We start from the raw sequence: 20,665 nt of genomic DNA, 5'->3' as shown, positions 1-20,665 counted from the left end.
CTCCCTCTCTGCCCCATAGACCCTATAGGACCCCCCCCTCTCTGTCCCATAGACCCTATAGGACCCCCCCCTCTCTGTCCCATAGACCCTATAGGACCCCCCTCTGCCCCATAGACCCCACAGGACCCCCCCTGCCCCATAGACCCCATAGGACCCTCCCTCTCTGCCCCATAGACCCTATAGGACCCCCCCCCCTCTGTCCCATAGACCCTATAGGACCCCCCTCTGCCCCATAGACCCCACAGGACCCCCCCTGCCCCATAGACCCCATAGGACCCTCCCTCTCTGCCCCATAGACCCTATAGGATCCCCCCCCGCCCCATAGACCCCATAGGACCCTCCCTCTCTGCCCCATAGACCCTATAGGACCCCCCCCCCTCTCTGCCCCATAGACCCTATAGGATCCCCCCCTGCCCCATAGACCCCATAGGAGCCTCCCTCTCTGCCCCATAGACCCCATAGGACCACCCCCCCCACACCCCATAGACCCCACAGGGCCCCCCCTGCCCCATAGACCCTATAGGATCGCCCCCCCCCGCCCCATAGGACCCTCCCTCTCTGTCCCATAGACCCTATAGGACCCCCCCTCTGCCCCATAGACCCTATAGGACCCCCCCTGCCCCATAGACCCCATAGGACCCCACACACACACCCCATAGACCCCATAGGACCCCACTGCCCCCATAGGATGCCCTCCTGCCCCATAGACCCCATAGGACCCTCCCTCTCTGCCCCATAGACCCCATAGGACCACCCCCCCCACACCCCATAGCCCCCCACAGGACCCCCCCTGCCCCATAGACCCCATAGGACCCTCCCTCTCTGCCCCATAGACCCTATAGGACCCCCCCCCTCTCTGCCCCATAGACCCTATAGGATCCCCCCCTGCCCCATAGACCCTATAGGACCCTCCCTCTCTGCCCCATAGACCCTATAGGACCCCCCCCTACCCCATAGACCCTATAGGATCCCCCCCCCGGCCCCATAGACCCCATAGGACCCTCCCTCTCTGCCCCATAGACCCTATAGGACCCCACCCCCTCCCCGCCCCCTCGCAGCTGCGGCTGTTTAAAGGCGGTTCCGGTACCGGTCCGGTTCGGTTCCGTCCCGGTTCGGTTCGGTTCGGTCCCATCCCCGTTGTGTTTCCCGGTTCAGTTCCCTCCCGACCCGGTTCGGTTCGGATCCCGGTCCCTTCCCATTTATCCCTATTGGCTTTCTCGGTTCGGTTCGGTTCCCGTTCAATCCGGTCCCATCCCAATTGGGTTTCCCGGTTCGAGTCGTTCCGGTCCCGGTTCGGGTCCCGGTTCGGTCCGGTCGGGTTTCCCGGTCCCGATCCCGGTTCCGATCCCAATTCGGGTCCCGGTTTGGCCCGGTTCGGGTCCCGGTTCGGGTCCCGGTTCGGGTTCTGGTTCGGTCCGGTTCGGGTCCCGGTTCGGGTTCCGGTTCGGTCCGGTTCGGGTCCCGGTTCGGTCTCGGTTCGGTTCGGGTCCTGATCCCGGTTCGGGTCCCGGTTCGGGTCCCGGTTCGGTCCGGTTCGGGTCCCGGTTCGGGTTCCGGTTCGGTCCGGTTCGGTTCGGGTCCTGATCCCGGTTCCGATCCCAATTCGGGTCCCGGTTCTGGTCTCGATCCCGGTTCAGGTCCCGGTCCCGGTTGAGTTCGGGTCCCGGTTCGGTTCCGGTTGGGTTTCCCGGTTCGGTTCGGGTCCCGGTTCGGTTCGGGTCGGTTCGGGTCCCGGTTCGGTTCCGGTTCGGTCCCCTCCCCTTCCTCTTTCCACCCCCCCCCCCCCCCCCAGCATTGAATCAACCATGAACCTCAATAGCCCCCAACGTCGGGGGACCCCCCCCATTATTGCGACCCCCCCCCTCTTAGGGACCCCTCCCCTATTGAAGACCCCCCCTCAAGGGACCCTATTAGGGACCCCCCCCCTTTTAAGGACCCCCCCACTTTTAGGGCCCCCCCCAGCCATCGATTTAGGGACCCCCCCCGACTTAGAGACCCCTTGGGAGACCCCCCCCCATATAGAGACCCCCCCCCATATAGGGACCCCATCCCTTATAGGGACCCCTATAGAGACCCCCCCCCATATAGGGACCCCATCCCTTATAGGGACCCCCCCCCATATAAGGAACCCTATAGAGACCCCCCCCCATTTAGGGACCCCATCCATTATAGGGACCCCTATAGGGACCCCCCCCCATTTAGGGACCCCATCCCTTATAGGAACCCCCCCCCATATAGGGAACCCTATAGAGACCCCCCCCCATTTAGAGACCCCATCCCATATAGGGACCCCCCCCCATATAGGGACCCCATCCCTTATAGGGACCCCTATAGAGACCCCCCCCAATTTAGGGACCCCATCCCTTATAGGGACCCCTATAGAGACCCCCCCCCATATAGGGACCCCATCCCTTATAGGGACCCCTATAGAGACCCCCCCCCATATAGGGACCCCATCCCTTATAGGGACCCCATTAGGGACCCCCCCCCATATAGGGACCCCATCCATTATAGGAACCCCTATAGGGACCCCCCCCCATTTAGGGACCCCATCCATTATAGGGACCCCATTAGGGACCCCCCCCCATTTAGAGACCCCATCCCTTATAGGAACCCCTATAGGGACCCCCCCCCATTTAGAGACCCCATCCCTTATAGGGACCCCTATAGGGACCCCCCCCCATGTAGGGACCCCTATAGAGACCCCCCCCCATTTAGGGTCCCCTTTGAACCCCCCCTCGATACTGGAGACCCTTTTGGACCCCCCCATCCTATTGGAGACCCCCAGTTTGAGCCCCCCCCCACATTTAGACCCCCCCACTATGGCTCCCCCCCCTCCATTAGAACCCTTTATAGCCCCCTCCCCACTATTAGACCCCCCCAAATTAAGCCCCCCCACCCTTTTCAAATCCCATTTGGGGACCCCCCCTCATAGGGACCCCCCCCCACATTTAAACCCCCCCAATCTGGGCCCCCCCCCACATTTGGACCCCCCCATTATGGGTCCCACCCCTCCTTTAGGCCCCCTTTTAGCCCCCCCCCCACATTTGGACCCCCCCATTATGGGTCACCCCCCTCCATTAGAGCCCCCTTTAGCCCCCTCCCCATTATCAGACCCCCCCCCTCGCCCCCCCCCCCGCCGTAAAAGTCGCCCCCCCCGCCGTGGGGCGGACCCCCAGGACCCCTCGTTCCGTGGGGTCACCTTCAGCTTTAGGTTGGGACCCCCCCCCCACAATGGGAATCAATTGGGGGGGGGGCTCCTCATCACCGCCCACCGCAGGTCAGCACCCCCCCCCCCCCCCATAACCCCTATAACCCCATATGACCCCCCCCCATGTGCCCCCCCCCATTAAACCCAGTATGCCCCCCCCCCCAGTAACCCCAATGTACCCCTGGACCCCCCCCCATAAGACCCCTCCCATAAGACCCCCCCCCCCATAACCCCATATGACCCCAATGTGCCCCTGTGCCCCCCCCATAAGACCCCCCCATAACCCCAATGTGCCCCCCCATAAGACCCCCCCCATAAGACCCCCCCCCATAACCCCATATGACCCCAATGTACCCCTGTGCCCCCCCATAAGACCCCCCCCATAACCCCATATGACCCCAATGTACCCCTATGCCCCCCCATTAAGACCCCCCCCATAACCCCATATGACCCCATAAGCCCCCCCTTAACCCTAATGTACCCCCTATGTGCCCCCCTATAAACCCATATGACCCCCCCAAACACCCCCTTGTGCCCCCCCATATATCCCCCCCCAGCCCCCCAAATATCCCATATATCCCCCCTTGTGCCCCCCCACCACATATATCCCCCCCCAGCCCACCATATATACCCCATATATACCCCCTTGTGCCCCCCCACCCCATATAACCCCCTTGTGCCCCCCCATATATACCCCCTTGTGCCCCCCCCACCCCACATATCCCCCCCATAGTCGCCCCCCATCACCCCTTTGTGCCCCCCCACCCCATATATTCCCCCCCCAGCCCCCCAAATACCCCCATATATCTCCCCTTGTGCCCCCCCCATACCCCTATACCCCCCCCAAATACCCCCATATATCCCCCCTTGTGCCCCCCCCACCCCATATATCCCCCCCCAGCCCACCATATATACCCCATATATCCCCCCTTGTGCCCCCCCACCCCATATATCCCCCCCAGCCCCATATATACCCCATATATCCCCCCTTGTGCCCCCCCACCCCATATATCCCCCCCAGCCCCATATATACCCCATATATCCCCCCTTGTGCCTCCCCCCACCCCATATATCCCCCCCACATAACCCCATATGTACCCCTCTTGTGCCCCCCACCCCATATAACCCCCTTGTACCCCCCACCCCATATATCCCCCCCCAAATACCCCCATATATACCCCCCTTGTGCCCCCCCCACCCCATATATCCCCTCCCAGCCCCCCATATACCCCCATATACCCCCTTGTGCCCCCCCATATATACCCCCCTTGTGCCCCCCCCACCCCAAAACCCCCCCCCATAGTCGCCCCCCATCAGCCCCCCACCCCATATAATCCCCCATGTCCTCCCCCCACCCCATATATCCCCCCCAAAAACCCCCATATATACCACCCTTGTGCCCCCCCACCCCATATACCCCCCCCAGCCCCCCAAATACCCCCATATATCCCCACTTGTACCCCCCCACCCCATATATCCCCCCCCAGCCCCCCAAATACCCACATATATCCCCATATATACCCCCTTGTGCCCCCCCACCCCATATATACCCCCCTTTAGTGGCCCCCCATCACCCCCCACCCCATATATACCCCCTTGTGCACCCCCCACCCCATATAACCCCCCCAGCCCCCCAAATACCCCCATATATCCCCCCTTGTGCCCCCCCCCATAACCCCTACGCCCCCCCCCCCATACCCCTATACCCCCCCCCATACCCCTATACCCCCCCATACACCCCCACATCCCCCCCCCAACCTTCCCTTCTCTCTTTCCAGCTTTGCCCCCCCCTCCCACCGCCGACCCCTTAAATTGGGGAGGGGGCTGGGGGGGGGCAGCAGCTCCGAAGACGAACATGGTGCCCCCCCCAATCCAGGTAAGTTCCCCTTTAATTGGGGGGGGGGGGCTTAAACCAGCATTGCCCCCCCCCCCCCTTATTTAAGCCCCCCCCCTTATTTAAGTCCCCTCCTTATTTAAGCCCCCCCCCTTATTTAAGCCCCCCCCCCCTTTATATTCCTATAGGGCCCCCCCATCCTTTAATTGGGATTGGGGGGGGGGGCATTAACCAGCATTGCCCCCTCCCCTTATTTAAGCCCCCCCCCCCATTTAAGCCCCCTCCCCTTATTTAAGCCCCCTCCCCCTATTTAAGCCCCCTCCCCCTATTTAAGCCCCCTCCCCCTATTTAAGCCCCGCCCCCTTTATTTAAGCCCCCTCCCCTTATTTAAGCCCCCCTCCCCTTATTTAAGCCCCCCCCCTTATTTAAACCCCCCCCCTTTATATTCCTATAGGGCCCCCCCACCCTTTAATTGGGATTGGGGGGGGGGGGCATTAACCAGCGTTGCCCCCTCCCCTTATTTAATCCCCCCCCCTTTATTTAATCCCCCCCCCCTTATTTAATCCCCCCCCCTTATTTAATCCCCCTCCCCCTATTTAAGCCCCCTCCCCTTATTTAAGCCCCCTCCCCCTATTTAATCCCACCCCCCCATTTAAGCCCCCTCCCTTTATTTAAGCCCCCTCCCTTTATTTAAGCCCCCTCCCTTTATTTAAGCCCCCTCCCCCCATTTAAGCCCCCTCCCCCTATTTAAGCCCCCTCCCCTTATTTAAGCCCCCCCCTTTATTTAAGCCCCCCCCCTTTATTTAAGCCCCCTCCCCCTATTTAATCCCCCCTCCCCCTATTTAATCCCCCCTCCCCCTATTTAAGCCCCCTCCCCCTATTTAATCCCCCCCCCCATTTAAGCCCCCTCCCCCTATTTAAGCCCCCTCCCCTTATTTAAGACCCCCCCCTTATTTAAGCCCCCCCCTCCCTTTATATTCCTATAGGGCCCCCCCACCCTTTAATTGGGATTGGAGGGGGGGGCATTAACCAGCATTGCCCCCTCCCCTTATTTAAGCCCCCTCCCCCCATTTAAGCCCCCTCCCTTATTTAAGACCCCCCCCTTATTTAAGCCCCCCCCCCCCCTTTATATTCCTATAGGGCCCCCCCACCCTTTAATTGGGATTGGGGGGGGGGGGCATTAACCAGCGTTGCCCCCCCCCCTTATTTAAGCCCCCCCCCTTTATTTAAGCCCCCCCCCTTATTTAAGCCCCCTCCCTTTATTTAAGCCCCCTCCCTCTATTTAAGCCCCCCCCCTTTATTTAAGCCCCCCCCCTTTATTTAAGCCCCCCCCTCTTATTTAAGCCCGCTCCCCTTATTTAAGCCCCCTCCCCTATTTAATCCCCTCCCCCTATTTAAGCCCCCTCCCCTTATTTAAGCCCCCTCCCCTTGTTTAAGCTCCCCCCCTTTGTTTAAGCCCCCCCCCCTTTATTTAAGCCCCCCCCTTTATTTAAGCCCCCTCCCCTATTTAATCCCCCCTCATTTAAGCCCCCTCCCCCTATTTAAGCCCCCCCCCTTTATTTAAGCCCCCTCCCCTTATTTAATCCCCCCCCCCATTTAAGCCCCCTCCCCCTATTTCAGCTCCCCCCCTTTATTTAAGACCCCCTCCCCTTATTTAAGCCCCCTCCCCCTATTTAAGCTCCCTCCCCTTATTTAATCCCCCCCCCCCAATTAAAGTCCCCTCCCCTTATTTAAGCCCCCCCCCTTATTTAAGCCCCCTCCCCCTATTTAATCCCCCCCCCCCCCCCATTTAAGCCCCCTCCCCTTATTTAATCCCCCTCCCCTTATTTAACCCCCCCCCCTTTATTTCCTATAGCCCCCCCCCCCCGGAGCTGCGCCTCCTGTAAGACCCAGCGGACCCCGTTATGGAGGGCGGCGGAAAATGGGACCCCCCTGTGCAACGCGTGTGGGATCCGGTGAGGGGGGGGCACCCCATAAAGACCCCCACCCCATAGAGAACCCTATAGGGCACCCCATAACCCCCACCCCATAGAGAACCCTATAGGGCACCCCATAACCCCCACCCCATAGAGAACCCTATAGGGCACCCCATAAAGACCCCCACCCCATAGAGAACCCTATGGGGGACCCCATAAACACCCCCACCCCATAGAGAACCCTATGGGGCACCCCATAAACACCCCCATATAAAAACCTATGGGGTCACCCTATAAAGACCCTCACCCCATAGAGAACCCTATGGGGGCACCCCATAAACACACACCCCATATAGAACCTTATGGGGTCACCCCATAACCCCCTCCATATAGAAACCTATGGGGGCAGCCCATAACCCCCCCATATATAATCCTATGGGGGCACCCCATAACCCCCACCCCATAGAGAACCCTATGGGGGCACCCCATAAAGACCCCCACCCCATATAGAACCCTATAGGGCACCCCATAACCCCCACCCCATAGAGAACCCTATGGGGGACCCCATTAACCCCCCCTATATAAACCCTATGGGGGCATCCCATAACCCCCACCCCATAGAGAACCCTATAGGGCACCCTATAAACACCCCCACCCCATAGAGAACCCTATAGGGCACCCCATAAAGACCCCCACCCCATAGAGAACCCTATAGGGCACCCCATAAACACCCCCACCCCATAGAGAACCCTATGGGGGCACCCCATAACCCCCACCCCATAGAGAACCCTATGGGGCACCCCATAAAGACCCCCACCCCATATAGAACCCTATGGGGGGGTCACCCCATAAACACCCCCACCCCATAGAGAACCCTATGGGGTCACCCCATAACCCCCCCCCATATAGAAACCTATGGGGTCACCCCATAAACCCCTGCCATATAGAACCCTATGGGGTCACCCCATAACCCCCTCCATATAAAACCCTATTAATATTAACCAGCCCCCTAATGAATATTAAGAAGCCACCGATCCATTTTAACATCTAATTAATATTAATCGACCCCCTAATGAATATTAAGAAGCCACCAATCCATTTTAACATCTAATTAATATTAATCAGCCCCCCAATTAATATTAAGCAGCCACTAATCCATCCTAACCAACACCTAATGAATATTAATCAGCCCCTAATGAATATTAAGGAGCCGCCGCCCAACACCAACACCTCATGAATATTAATGAACCCTCATGAATATTCATTATCAGATACCGGAAGTACCGCCGCCGCTGTCGCCGCTGTTGGAGCGTCCCCAGGAGGAGCCGCGACCCCCCCCCGCTGCGATGCCCCCAATGTGGGGATGAAGCCCCCCCATGTGGGGGGGGGGATTAATATGGACCCCCCCAGGAGTGAGAATGGACCCCCCCCAACACACCGGGGGCGATAATGGGGGCAGATATGGGACCCCCCCCATATAAAGGGGGTGATAATAGACCCCCCCCCTCCCCCCATTGATAAGGGGTTATAATGGACCCCCTCCCCTCCCCCACCCGCCCCCATAGTTATGAATGGAGCCGAGTTCGGCGCTCCCCATTGGTCAATGAGGAGCGAGGGGGCGTGGTTATAAGATACGGCGATCCTGATTGGTCGCTAGGGTATAAGGGGGCGGGGCTACGGGCTATGGGATCCCATTCATTAGTATGGTGGAGGGGGCGGGGCGAAGTCGGGATTTCTGGCTCCCCATTGGTCAATTTGTTGTGGGCGGGGCGAAGTCGGGATTTCTGGCTCCCTATTGGTCGCTTTGTTGTGGGCGGGGCCAAGTCGGGATTTCTGGCTCCCCATTGGTCACTTTGATGGGGGCGGGGCTAAATCGAGCTTTCTGTCTCCCCATTGGTCAATTAATGATGGGGGCGGGGCTTCCTTGCCATTTATGACCCCACCCCCTTCCCCCCCCCATATATAAGCGCTGACAGCGCCGGGGCCGCGTGGTACCGACGGGACGGAACCGGGTTGTCACGGCAACGTGAGTCCAAAGGGGGGGGGGGGGGGGGGGAGCCTTCATCACACCCTCATCATCCTCATTGACCCCCATTGATTCAGCAGCATCCTCAGCCCCATTGACATCCATTGCCTTCATCCTCCTCATCCTCAGCCCCATTGACATCCATTGCCTTCATCATCATCCTCCTCATCCTCAGCCCCATTGACATCCATTGCCTTCATCATCATCCTCCTCATCCTCAGCCCCATTAACCCCCATTGCCTTCATCCCCTCATCCTCAGCCCCCTCCTCCTCCTCAGCCCTATTCGGCTCCATTGCCTTCATCCCTCATCATCCTCCTCCTCCTCAGCCCCATTGACTTCTATTGCCTTCATCCCCTCATCCTCACTCACCCCCATTGCCATCCATTGCCTTCATCTCCATCCTCCTCCTCCTCCTCAGCCCCGTCCACCCCCATTGCCTTCATCCCCTCCTCTTCATCCTCACCCCATTGCCTTCATCCCCTCCTCATCCTCATTCACCCCCATTGCCTTCATCTCCATCCTCCTCCTCCTCATCCCCATCCACCCCCATTGCCTTCATCCCCTCCTCCTCATCCCTGTTCTCCCCCATTGCCTTCATCCCTCATCCTCATCATCCTCCTCCTCATTCACCCCCATCCACCCCCATTGCCTTCATCCCTTCCTCCTCCTCAGTCCCATTCCCATCCATTGCCTTCATCCCCCCCTCCTCATCCTCCTCCTCATCCACCCCCATTGCTTTCATCCCTCTTCCTCCTCCTCCTCATTCATCCCCATTGCCATCCATTGCCTTCATCCCTCCTCATCCTCCTCCTCCTCATCCGCCCCCATTGCCTTCATCCCCTCCTCCTCCTCTTCATCCACCCCCATTGCCTTCATCCCCCCTCCTCATCCTCAGCCCTATTCTCCCCCATTGCCTTCATCCCTCATCCTCATCATCCTCCTCCTCATCCACCCCCATTGCCTTCATCCCCTCCTCCTCATCCTCCTCCTCCTCAGCTCCATCCACCCCCGTTGCCTTCATCCCCTCCTCCTCCTCTTCATCCACCTCTACTGCCTTCATCCCCTCCTCATCCTCATTCAGCCCCATTGCCATCCATTGCCTTCATCCCCTTCTCCTCCTCCTCCTCTTCCTCAGCCCCATCCGCCCCCATTGCCTTCATCCCCTCCTCCTTATCCTCCTCCTCCTCATTCACCCCCACTGCCTCCCATTGCCTCCATCCCCTCCTCATCCTCACTCAGCCCCATTGCCTTCATCCCTCCTCCTCCTCCTCAGCCCTATTCACCCCTATTGCCTTCATCCCCTTCTCCTCCTCCTCCTCATCCTCAGCCCTATTCTCCCCCATTGCCTTCATCCCTCATCCTCATCATCCTCCTCCTCATCCACCCCCATTGCCTTCATCCCCTCCTCCTCATCCTCCTCCTCCTCAACTCCATCCATCCCTGTTGCCTTCATCCCCTCCTCCTCCTCTTCATCCACCTCTATTGCCTTCATCCCCTCCTCCTCCTCATTCATCCCCATTGCCATCCATTGCCTTCATCCCCTCCTCCTCCTCTTCCTCAGCCCCATCCGCCCCCATTGCCTTCATCCCCTCCTCATCCTCCTCCTCATCCACCCCCATTGCCTTCCTCCTCCTCATCCTCGTCCCCATCCAGCCCCATTGCCTTCATCCCTCCTCCTCATCCTCACTCAGCCCCAGTGCCTTCATCCCCCCCTCCTCCTCCTCATCATCCTCACCCCCATTGCCATCCATTGCCTTCATCCCCTCCTCATCCTCAGCCCTATCCACCCCCATTACCATCCATTGCCTTCATCCCTCCTCCTCATCCTCAGCCCCATCCACCCCCGTTGCCTTCATCCCTCATCCTCATCATCCTCATCCTCCTCCTCATCCACCCCCATTGCCTTCCTCATCCTCGTCCCCATCCAGCCCCATTGCCTTCATCCCTCCTCCTCATCCTCACTCAGCTCCAGTGCCTTCATCCCCCCCTCCTCCTCCTCATCATCCTCAGCTCCATTGCCATCCATTGCCTTCATCCCCCCCTTCTCATCCTCCTCCTCATCCACCCCCATTGCCTCCCATTGCCTTCATCCCTCCTCCTCATCCTCACCCCATTGCCTTCATCCCCTCCTCCTCATCATCCACGCCCCCATTGCCATCCATTCCTTCATCCCTCATCCCCTCCTCCTCCTCCTCCTCACCCCATTGCCATCCATTGCCTTCATCCCTCCTCCTCCTCTTCCTCAGCCCTATCCACCCCCATTGCCTTCATCCCTTCCTCCTCCTCCTCATCCACCCCCGTTGCCTTCATCCCTCATCCTCATCATCCTCATCCTCCTCCTCATCCACCCCCATTGCCATCCATTGCCTTCATCCCCCCCTCCTCATCCTCGTCCCCATCCACCCCCATTGCCTTCATCCCCTTCCTCCTCCTCCTCCTCCTCATTCATCCCCATTGCCATCCATTGCCTTCATCCCCTCCTCCTCCTCCTCCCCAGCCCCATCTGTCCCCATTGCCTTCATCCCCTCCTCATCCTCCTCCTCATCCACCCCCATTGCCTTCCTCCTCCTCCTCCTCCTCCTCCTCATTCATCCCCATTGCCATCCATTGCCTTCATCCCTCCTCCTCCTCATCCACCCCCATTGCCTTCCTCCTCCTCATCCTCATCCCCATCTTACCCCCATTACCTTCCTCTCCATCCTCCTCCTCCTCCCCCCCATCCCTTCCCGGCTCCTTCCTCCCCTCCTCATCCTCCCCCCCTTCCACCCCCAGCCCCCCATGGCAGCCCCCCAAGCGGCCGCTCAGCTGCTGCCCCCCCTGCTCCTGGCACTCACAGGTAATGGGGGGGGGTCGTTATTATGGGGGGGGGTCGTTATTATGGGGGGGTCGTTATTATGGGCGGGTCCCATAATTGTTATTATGGGGGGGGTCCCATATTATTATGGGGGGGGGTCATTATTATGTGGGGGGTCCCATATTTGTTATTATGGGGGGGGTCCCATGTTATTATGGGGGGGGGGTCATTATTATGTGGGGGGTCCCATATTTGTTATTATGGGGGGGGTCCCATATTATTATGCGGGGGGTCCCATGTTATTATGGGGGGGGTCGTTATTATGGGGGGGGTCCCATATTATTATGGGGGGGTCCCCCCGATTCGTTATTATGAGGGGGGGGGTCCCATATTTGTTATTATGGGGGGTCCCCCTGATTCGTTATTATGGGGGGGGTTGTTATTATGGGGGAGGGTCCCATATTTGTTATTATGGGGGGGGGGTCCCCCTGATTCGTTATTATGGGGGGGGTCCCATATTTATTATTATGGGGGGGGTGGAGCCCTGACCTATTGGATTTGGGATCCTGGCTTGTTGATGGGGGGGTCCCATTTGGGTCTGGGGTTCCACTTGGTTCTATGGGTCCCATTAGTTCCTATGGGTCCCATTAGTTCATATGGGTCCCATTAGTTTCTATGGGCCCCATTAGTTTCTATGGGTTCCATTCAGTTCTATGGGTCCCATTAGTTTCTATGGCTCCCATTAGTTTCTATGGGCCCCATTAGTTTCTATGGGCCCCATTAGTTTCTATGGGCCCCATTAGTTTCTATGGGCCCCATTAGTTCCTATGGGTCCCATTAGTTCCTATGGGTCCCATTAGTTCCTATGGCTCCCATTCAGTTCCACTACCCCCCCCCGAACCGAACCGAACCCCCCCCCATTAGTTTCTATGGGTCCCATTCGGTCCCATTACCCCGAACTGAACCGAACCACCCCCCATTAGTTTCTATGGCTCCCATTAGTTTCTATGGGTCCCATTAGTTTCTATGGCTCCCATTCGGTTCCGTTCCCCCCTCCCCCCTGCCGAACCGAACCGAACCCCCCCGGTTCCGTGTCCCCCCCATTAGTTCCTATGGGTCCCATTGGGTCCCATTACCCCGAACCGAACCGAACCCCCCCCCCATTAGTTCCTATGGCTCCCATTCAGTTCTATGGCTCCCATTGGGTCCCATTACCCCCCTCCGAACCGAACCGAACCCCCCCCGGTCCCGTTCCCCCCCCAGCCCCGTCGGTCCCATTAGTTTCTATGGGTCCCATTCGGTTCCATTACCCCAAACCGAACCGAACCCCCCCCCATTAGTTTCTATGGCTCCCATTGGGTCCCATTACCCCAAACCGAACCGAACCCCCCCCCCCCCCCATTAGTTCCTATGGGTCCCATTCAGTTCTATGGGTCCCATTCGGTTCCATTACCCCGAACCGAACCGACCCCCCCCGGTCCCGTTCCCCCCCCAGCCCCGTCGGTCCCATTAGTTCCTATGGGCCCCATTCAGTTCCATTACCCCGAACCGAACCCCCCCGGTTCCGTGTCCCCCCCATTAGTTCCTATGGCTCCCATTGGGTCCCATTACCCCGAACCGACCCGACCCCCCCCGGTCCCGTTCCCCCCCATTAGTTCCTATGGGTCCCATTCAGTTCTATGGGCCCCATTCAGTTCCATTACCCCGAACCGAACCCCCCCCCGGTCCCGACCCGGTTCCGTGTCCCCCCCCATTAGTTTCTATGGGTCCCATTCGGTTCCATTACCCAGAACCGAACCCCCCCCCCCCCCATTAGTTCCTATGACTCCCATTCAGTTCTATGGGTCCCATTCGGTCCCATTACCCCGAACCGAACCGAACCCCCCCCATTAGTTCCTATGGCTCCTATTGGGTCCCATTACCCCGAACCGAACCGAACCCCCCCCGGTCCCGTTCCCCCCCCAGCCCCGTCGGTCCCATTAGTTTCTATGGGTCCCATTAGTTCCTATGGCTCCCATTGGGTCCCATTACTCCCCCCCGAACCGAACCGAACCCCCCCCATTAGTTCCTATGGCTCCCATTGGGCCCCATTACCCCCCCCCGAACCGAACCCCCCCCCATTAATTTCTATGGCTCCCATTCGTTTCCGTTCCCCCCCTCCGAACCGAACCTCCCCCCCCCCCCATTCAGTTCTATGGGCCCCATTGGGTCCCATTACCCCGAACCGAACCCCCCCGGTTCCGTGTCCCCCCCATTAGTTCCTATGGGTCCCATTGGGTCCCATTACCCCGAACCGACCCCCCCCCCCATTAGTTCCTATGGGTCCCATTAGTTCCTATGGGTCCCATTAGTTTCTATGGGTCCCATTCGGTTCCATTACCCCGAACCGAACCCCCCCCCGGTCCCGACCCGGTTCCGTGTCCCCCCCATTAGTTCCTATGGGTCCTATTCGGTTCCATTACCCCCCCCCCCCGAACCGAACCGAACCGACCCCCCCCCGGTTCCGTGTCCCCCCCAGCCCCGTCGGTCCCATTAGTTCCTATGGGTCCCATTAGTTCCTATGGGTCCCATTCAGTCCCATTACCCCGAACCGAACCGAACCCCCCTCCCATTCAGTTCTATGGGTCCCATTAGTTCCTATGGGTCCCATTAGTTTCTATGGGTCCCATTCGGTTCCATTACCCCGAACCGAACCGAACCCCCCCCATTAGTTCCTATGGCTCCCATTGGGTCCCATTACCCCCCCCCGAACCGAACCCCCCCGGTTCCGTGTCTCCCCCATTAGTTCCTATGGGCCCCATTGGGTCCCATTACCCCGAACCGAACCGAACCCCCCCCCCGGTCCCGTTCCCCCCCCAGCCCCGTCGGTCCCATTAGTTCCTATGGCTCCCATTAGTTCCTATGGGTCCCATTAGTTCCTATGGCTCCCATTCAGTTCTATGGCTCCCATTCGGTCCCATTACCCCGAACCGAACCGAACCCCCCCCCCCCCCCCCATTAGTTCCTATGGCTCCCATTAGTTTCTAAGGGTTCCATTAGGTTCCGTTCCCCCCCTCCGAACCGAACCGAACCCCCCCCCCCCCCATAAGTTTCTATGGGTCCCATTCAGTTCCATTACCCCCCTCCGAACCGAACTGAACCGAACCGACCCCCCCCCCCCATTAGTTTCTATGGGTCCCATTCGGTCCCATTACCCTGAACCGAACCGAACCCCCCCCATTCAGTTCTATGGCTCCCATTGGGTCCCATTACCCCGAACCGAACCCCCCCCGGTCCCGTTCCCCCCCATTAGTTCCTATGGGTCCCATTCGGTTCCATTACCCCCCCCCCCCGAACCGAACCCGAACCCCCCCGACCCGGTTCTGTCCTCGTCCCATTAGTTTCTATGGCTCCCATTAGTTCCTATGGGTCCCATTAGTTTCTATGGGCCCCATTAGTTCCTATGTGTCCCATTGGGTCCCATTACCCCAAACCGAACCGAACCGAACCGAACCCCCCCGGTCCCGTTCCCCCCCAGCCCGGTCCGTGTCGTTCTGGGTCCGCTCGTCCCCCCGCGTTGCCGTGGTTCCGCTGGGCGGTTCCGTGTCCATCAACTGCTCCCGGGGCTGGTGCCCGGTACCGGCTCCGCCCCCCGAACTTCATTGGACCCAACGGAGCCGAACCGGAACCAGCGGCCGGACCTGGAGGAGCTTCGTACTGAGCAACGTCAGCCAATGGCAGCCCGAGCCGGCCACGTGCTGGGCCACGTGCGGGGACAGCGCGGCCAATGGGAGCACGGCCATTGTGGTCTATAGTGAGCAGCGGGGTCGGGATATAGGGTCGGGTTATAGGGTCGGGTTATAGGGTCGGGGGTATAGGGTCAGTAGGGATATAGGATAAGGGGGGTTATAGGGTTGGGATTGGGGTTATAGGGTCGGGGTTGGGGGTATAGGGTTGGGATATAGGGTCGGGATTGGGGTTATAGGGTTGGGATTGGGGTTATAGGGTCGGGATTGGGGTTATAGGGTCGGGGTTATAGGGTTGGGGTATAGGGTCGGGATTGGGGTTATAGGGTCGGGATTGGGGTTATAGGGTTGGGATTGGGGTTATAGGGTTGGGGTTATAGGGTCGGGGGGTTATAGGGTCGGGATATAGGGTCGGGGTATAGAGTTGGGATTGGGGTTATAGGGTCGGGATTGGGGTTATAGGGTCGGGATTGGGGTTATAGGGCCGGGATTGGGGTTATAGGGTCGGGTTATAGGGTTGGGATTGGGGTTATAGGGTCGGGATATAGGGTTGGGGGGATATAGGGTCGGGGGGTTATAGGGTCTGGGGGGGGTATAGGGGGATATAGGGTCGGGATTGAGGTTATAGGGCCGGGATTGGGGTTATAGGGTCGGGATTGGGGTTATAGGGTCAGTAGGGATATAGGATAGGAGGGGTTATAAGGTCGGGATATAGGGTCAGGATTGGGGTTATAGGGTTGGGGTTATAGGGCCGGGATTGGGGTTATAGGGTCAGGATTGGGGTTATAGGGTTGGGATTGGGGTTATAGGGTCGGGTTATAGGGTCAGTAGGGATATAGGATAAGGGGGGGTTATAGGGTCGGGATTGGGGTTATAGGACCAGGGGTTATAGGGTTGGGGTATAGGGATGGGGGGTTATAGGGTTGGGATTGGGGTTATAGGGTCAGGATATAGGGTTGGGGTTGGATATAGGGTCGAGGGGATATAGGGTTGGGGTGGGTTATAGGGTTGGGATTGGAGTTATAGGGATGGTGGGATATAGGGTTGGGATTGGGGGGTTATAGGGTCAGGGGCTTATAGGGTCAGGGGGATGTAGGGTTGGGGGGTATAGGGTCAGGGGGTTATAGGGTCGGGGTTGTGGTGGGATATAGGGTTGGGATTGGGGTTATAGGGTCAGGGTTGGGGTTATAGGGTGGGGGTCGGGGTTGGGGGGATATAGGGTTGGGTTCAGGGGGGATATAGGGTTGGAGTTGGGGGGTTATAGGGTCGGGGGGTTATAGGGTTGGGGTATAGGGATGGGGGGATATAGGGTCGGGATTGGGGGGGATATAGGGTCGGGGGATATAGGGTCACCCTATAGCACTTTATAGGGTCACCCTATAGCACTTTATAGGGTCACCCTATAGCATTTATAGGGTCCCTATATCATTTATAGGGTCACCCCATAGCTTTATAGGGTCCCTATAGCACTTATTGGGCCGCCCCATAACGTTCTATTACCCCCCCCCCTCCCCCCCACAGAGCCCCCTTCCTGGGTCACGTTGGCCTCCATCCCCCCACTTCCGGTTCCGGTGGGCTCGGAGCTGACCCTCCTGTGTCACGTGGCCGAGTGCGGCCCATTGTCCAACCTGACCGTGACGTTACGGCGCGGGACGGAAACGCTCAGCAGCCATCGCTTCCCCACCGGAAGCGGAAGTGGAACGACCGGAAGTGGCGCTGCCGCCATTACGGTGCGGCACGCGTTGAATGCTGGGCTGGAGGACCACGGGCAGGTGGCGCTGTGTCACGCCGAGCTCTCGTTGAGGCCGCACGGGCCGCTCTTCGCGAGAGCTGCTCCGCCAATCAGGATCGAGGTGTACGGTGAGGGGCGGGGACAACATGGCGGACGGGTCTGAGGCCTAGTCCGAATCCGAGGCCTAAACCAAGGCCTAGACTGAATCCGAGGCCTAATTCTAATCCCAATCCAATCCAAGGCCTAATCCGAGGCCTAGTCCGAATCCGAGGCCTAATCCAAGGCCTAGTCCGAATCCGAGGCCTAATCCTAATCCAAGGTCTAATCCGAGGCCTAATTCTAATCCCAATCCAATCCAAGGCCTAGTCCAAATCCAAGGCCTAAAACAAGGCCTAATCCAAGGCCTAGTCTGAATCCAAGGCCTAATCCAAGGCCTAGTCCGAATCCAAGGCCTAATTCTAATCCCAATCCAATCCAAGGCCTAATCCGAGGCCTAGTCTGAATCCAAGGCCTAAACTAAGGCCTAATCCAAGGCCTAGTCTGAATCCAAGGCCTAAACCGAGGCCTAATTCTAATCCCAATCCAATCCAAGGCCTAATCCGAGGCCTAGTCCGAATCCAAGGCCTAATCCTAATCCCAATCCAATCCATGGCTTAGTCCCAGCCCTAATCCATGACCTAATTCAAGGCCTAATCCCAATCCAAGGCCTAAACCAAGGCCTAGTCTGAATCCAAGGCCGAATCCAAGGCCTAATCCGAGGCCTAATTCTAATCCCAATCCAATCCAAGGCCTAGTCCAAATCCAAGGCCTAAACCAAGGCCTAGTCCGAATCCAAGGCCTAATCCTAATCCAAGGCCTAATCCAAGGCCTAGTCCGAATCCAAGGCCTAATCCGAGGCCTAGTCTGAATCCAAGGCCTAAACCAAGGCCTAATCCAAGGTCTAGTTCTAATCCAAGGCCTAGTCCTAATCCCAATCCATGTCCTAATCCCAATCCAAGGCCTAATCCTAATCCAAATCCGAGGCCTAATCCCAATCCAAGGCCTAATCCTAATCCCAATCCAAATCCAAGGCCTAATCCTAATCCAAGGCCTAGTCCTAATCAAGGCCTAATCCCAATCCAAGGCCTAATCCAAGGCCTAATAACCCCCCCTATAATTACCCCCCCTTTAATAACCCCCCCTATAATAACCCCCCCCTGTCCCCCCCCAGCCCTCCCATCCCCCCCCCAGCTCTTCCCCCCCCCCCACATGGAGGCGGGCAGCCAATCATCCTTCAGCTGCGTCGTTCGGGGAGCTTTCCCATTGGCCGAAACCCGCGTGTGGTTGGAGCTGGACGGGACGCCATTGGAGGAAACCGAGCTGTCAATCACGGAGGAAGAAGTGAAGGCCCAAGGTCGGATCCGAACCGGAACCGTGGGGAGCAGCCAATTGAAATGCACCGCGGCCGTGGGGGCGGGACAACGCAGCACAACAGCCATGATCCGCGTTTACAGTATGGAAACTATGGGGGGGATATAGGGGGGGGGCTTATGGGGAGCACATTGAGACCAGCCCCATTGAGACCATTGAGCCCAGCCCCATAGATCCCATTGAGACCAGCCCCATTGAGCCCATTGAGACCAGCCCCATTGAGCCCATTGAGTCCATAGATCCCATTGAGACCAGCCCCATAGATCCCATAGATCCTATAGATCCCATTGAGTCCAGCCCCATAGATCCCATTGAGCCTATTGAGCCCATTGAGTCCATTGAGTCAAGCCCCATAGATCCCATAGAGCCCACAGAGCCCATTGAGACCAGCCCCATAGATCCCATAGATCCCATAGAGTCCATTGAGCCCATTGAGTCCATTGAGCCCAGCCCCATAGATCCCATTGAGTCCATATATTCCATTGAGCCCATTGAGTCCATTGAGCCCATTGAGTCCATTGAGCCCAGCCCCATAGATCCCATTGAGTCCATAGATTCCATTGAGCCCATTGAGTCCATTGAGCCCATTGAGCCCATTGAGCCCAGCCCCATAGAGCCCATAGATCCCATTGAGTCCAGCCCCATAGATCCCATTGAGGCCATTGAGCCCAGCCCCATAGAGCCCATAGATCCCATTGAGCCCAGCCCCATAGATCCCATTGAGGCCATTGAGCCCAGCCCCATAGATCCCATAGATCCCATTGAGCCCAGCCCCATAGATCCCATTGAGGCCATTGAGCCCAGCCCCATAGATCCCATAGATCCCATAGAGCCCAGCCCCATAGATCCCATTGAGGCCATTGAGCCCAGACCCATTGAGCCCATAGAGCCCATATCCCCACCCCACCCCATCCCCTCCCACCCCAAACCCCACAACCACCCCCACCCCAACCCCATAAGCCCCAACCCCAAACCCCACAGCGACCCCCACCCCATAAACCCAACCCCATAAGCGACCCAACCCTATAAGCCCCCACCCCACAGACTCCCCACCCCATAAGCCCCAACCCCACAACCACCCCCACCCCAACCCTACAAGCCCCCACCCCACAGCCACCCCCTCCAACCCCATAAGCCCCCATCCCCACTCCATATCCCCAACCCCAAACCCCACAACCACCCCCACCCCATAAGCCCAAACCCCACAGCCACCCTATAAGCCCCCACCCCCCAGAATCCCCATCCCCACCCCATAAGCCCCAACCCCGCAACCACCCCAACCCCATAAACCCCAACCCCAAACCCCACAACCACCCCCACCCCATAAGCCCAAACCCCACAACCACCCCTACCCCATAAACCCCAACCCCAAACCCCACAACCACCCCCATCCCAACCCTATAAGCCCCCACCCCACAGCCACCCCATAAGCCCCAACCCCAAACCCCACAGCCACCTCCACCCCAACCATATAAGCCCCCACCCCACAGCGACCCCCACCCCATAAGCCCACCCCCCCCCACCCCACAGACTCCCCATCCCCCACCCCATATCCCCAACCCCAAACCCCACAGCGACCCCCACCCCATAAACCCAACCCCATGAGCGACCCAACCCTATAAGCCCCCACCCCACAGACTCCCCACCCCATAAGCCCCAACCCCAAACCCCACAACCACCCCCACCCCAACCCTATAAGCCCCCACCCCATAACCCCCCCCCCTCCCCTGTCCCCCCCCATAGGTTTCCCCCCCCCCACCCTGGAGCTCCGCCCGGTTCCTGCCGGTCGCCCTTTCCGGGTTCGGTGCCGTTCGGCTCCGTCGGACCCGCCCTCGGTCCGGCTGCAGCTGCTCGGTTCGGACGGTTCGGTTCTGACCGAAGGGTCGGAACCGGAAGTGGAGCTGTCCGTGGTACCGCAGCGATGGGACCATGGACGGAACTTGAGTTGTCGGGCACGGCTGGAATTGGGGGGGGGCGACGTGGTGACCAAAGAGACCGAGGGGACGATGGAGGTG

General features: G+C 58.7%; 2 protein-coding genes across 2 annotated transcripts; both read left to right on the top strand.

Annotated features, from left to right (window-relative positions):
- Window positions 1–6,904: 6,904 nt before the first annotated feature.
- On the top strand, window positions 6,905–20,659 carry LOC107307747 (intercellular adhesion molecule 1-like; the record flags this gene model as incomplete). The annotated part of the gene is made up of 8 exons (XM_085535198.1): window positions 6,905–7,000; window positions 8,233–8,373; window positions 8,929–8,987; window positions 11,762–11,825; window positions 15,301–15,576; window positions 17,030–17,368; window positions 18,451–18,732; window positions 20,394–20,659. Coding segments are annotated over exons 1-8 (1,461 nt in total), but the record flags the coding sequence as incomplete, so codon positions are not given.
- On the top strand, window positions 9,325–11,754 carry LOC146751215 (uncharacterized; the record flags this gene model as incomplete). Its single annotated transcript, XM_085535196.1, has 1 exon — window positions 9,325–11,754. A coding segment is annotated over one exon (2,430 nt), but the record flags the coding sequence as incomplete, so codon positions are not given.
- Window positions 20,660–20,665: the final 6 nt, after the last annotated feature.

This window comes from Coturnix japonica, unplaced genomic scaffold (assembly GCF_054131305.1).
Source record: "Coturnix japonica strain WE unplaced genomic scaffold, WE-NBRP24 Scf111, whole genome shotgun sequence".
In the NCBI taxonomy this organism is placed as follows: domain Eukaryota; kingdom Metazoa; phylum Chordata; class Aves; order Galliformes; family Phasianidae; genus Coturnix; species Coturnix japonica.
The sequence above is the reverse complement of the archived record's forward strand: the minus strand, read 5'-3'. Positions and strand labels throughout refer to the sequence as shown.